The 1990-nt window shown below is 61.1% G+C and overlaps 1 protein-coding gene across 1 annotated transcript in view; it reads right to left on the bottom strand.

The window, feature by feature from the left end:
* Window positions 1-6: 6 nt before the first annotated feature.
* SOX8 (SRY-box 8) overlaps window positions 7-1990 on the bottom strand; it is a 4046-nt gene continuing 2062 nt past the window's right edge. The window contains 1 exon segment of the mRNA XM_006766208.2: window positions 7-1491. Coding sequence (XP_006766271.2) covers window positions 566-1491 — 926 coding nt within the window. The 3' untranslated portion in view covers window positions 7-565.

Raw genomic sequence — 1990 nt, 5'->3', positions numbered from 1 at the left:
CACCTCGGAGCTAACAAGCTGGTCCCCAGAGACGCTCCTGCAGACGCATCCCCGCCACGGTGCCCCTGCGGATGCATCCCTGCCCAACTGCTTCTGCGAACGCATCCCCACCAAGGCTGCGGGCGTGCCCTTTCGCCGCGGAATTATCATCCATTGGTCCTGGGAGTTCTTGGTGCTGAGATGGCCAGGACCTCAGAACGAAGGGGGCCTGGAGACCCTCTTCCCTCCTTTTGTCCTTTGTACCATGGCTCCATCAGGCGCTGGTGTCTGCACAGAAGAGGGACCAAACGGCCATCCTTCGTTTCGAAGTTGCCAGTCACCACAAAGAGAGAGGAGGGCAAGAGGGCTTTGTCCATTAACAGATTTCGGAGATCCGGACGCACAGCGAAGGGGCTCGGTGGGTCTCCTGCACACGTCAGCAGGCACTTGATAGAGCTGGGCACACACGGCTGCCTCTTCTCACCTCGCTGGCCAACACCTCCGGGGAGACCTCAGAGGCTCTGTCTTTTCAGAGATAAAGTTCTCCTCTGCCCACGCCGGCCCCCTCCACTCAACCATGGTGCCTTCAGGGTCTGGTCAGGGTGGTATACACGGGCTGGTCCCAGTTACTGGGGGGGCTGTGGGCAGGTGGCACAGAGAGGCTGCTGAGCAGCGGTGAGGTATAGGGCCGGCGGGATGAGTGGAAGTAGGGATACTGGTAGAGGCTGGACGGGTAGCCAGCGTATGGGTTGTAGTAGTTGGGGGCCTGCAGGTCGGTGTAGTCACACTGTGAGCTGGTGAAGGAGTTGGCAGCTGCAGCCGAGGCGGCCGTGGTGACATTGGCCTGGGCGCTGTAGGAGCTGTAGTCGGTACGGCCTGGAGAGCTGTGGGACTGGTCGCCGTAGTGGCCAGGGCTCAGCTGCTCCGTCTTGATGTGGGGCCGAGGGGGACCTGCTTCGGTGGGTGATGCGGAGGCCGATGGGGCTCCCTTGTGGGCCCACACGGGGGATGCTCCAATGCCCGCGGACCCGGAGTGTGAGTAGGAGGCACCCCCGTAAGAGCCAGAGGTGGAAGGCTGGCCCGGCTCTGTGGGCAGGGCCGAGTGGCCGTTGAGGGGCAGGTACTGGTCAAACTCGTGGACGTCGAAGGTGTCCATGTTGCCAATGACCTCACTGCTCAGCTCTGAGATGTCCACGTTACTGAAGTCGATGTTCTGGCGCCCACTGTCCACCAGGCGGCGGCCTTCCAGCTTCAGCTCTTGCTTGCCCCCTTGGTGCAGGTCCGTCTTGGGGGTGGTAGGTGGGGTGGGTGGCCCATGGGTCTGCCCTAGGGTCAGAACACATTGCAGGGATGAATGCCCCTTCTGTGGGGTGGGGGGTGGGGCTGGCAGGGCCGGCAGGCTGGCGACATGCACACGGGAGGAAAACCAGCCCACTAACAGCCGCAGGTAGGAATCAACAGCTTTTTGTTCCTGTACATTTCCCAGAAATTCCAGCAAAACCAGACCCAGACCTCACTCCCTGCCTGAGAAAATTCCGTTAGGCACTGTTCTATGGAAAGACCTGGGGCCAAGGAGGCCCCACGGTGAACACCAGAGTGGAGAAAGAAGAGACAACCATGTTTAGGAAGCTCTCAAGGAGCGCCCAGCCCGTGCGCGTGATTGCAACACAATCCACACAAAACCTGTCCATGGCTTTAGCCAGCTTCGGGGCCAAGACAGCACCCCGGTCAGTGGGTTCCCGAAGCGGGGCTGCTGACCACCATGCTGGCAGCAGGAGTGGGTCCTGGGTCAGAACCAGCAAACAGGCCAAGGGAGGCAAAGATGCCTTCGGTTAGGACAGAAGCCCTATGCCACAGGGTGCCAACCAGGCAACTGTGAGACCCTCCAAGCTCAGAGGGGCTAAGCAGGGTACCCACTCACCCCCAGAGCACGTATGGGAAGCAGCTGCCACTGGGAGCTTTGAGGGGATACCCAGGGAAGGTTTGGCCCTCTTGTGGCTGCCTGCCCTGG

This window comes from Myotis davidii, unplaced genomic scaffold, assembly GCF_000327345.1.
Source record: "Myotis davidii unplaced genomic scaffold, ASM32734v1 scaffold100, whole genome shotgun sequence".
Classification (NCBI taxonomy): domain Eukaryota; kingdom Metazoa; phylum Chordata; class Mammalia; order Chiroptera; family Vespertilionidae; genus Myotis; species Myotis davidii.
Note: the sequence above shows the minus strand (reverse complement) of the source record. Positions and strands in the feature narration are given on the sequence as shown.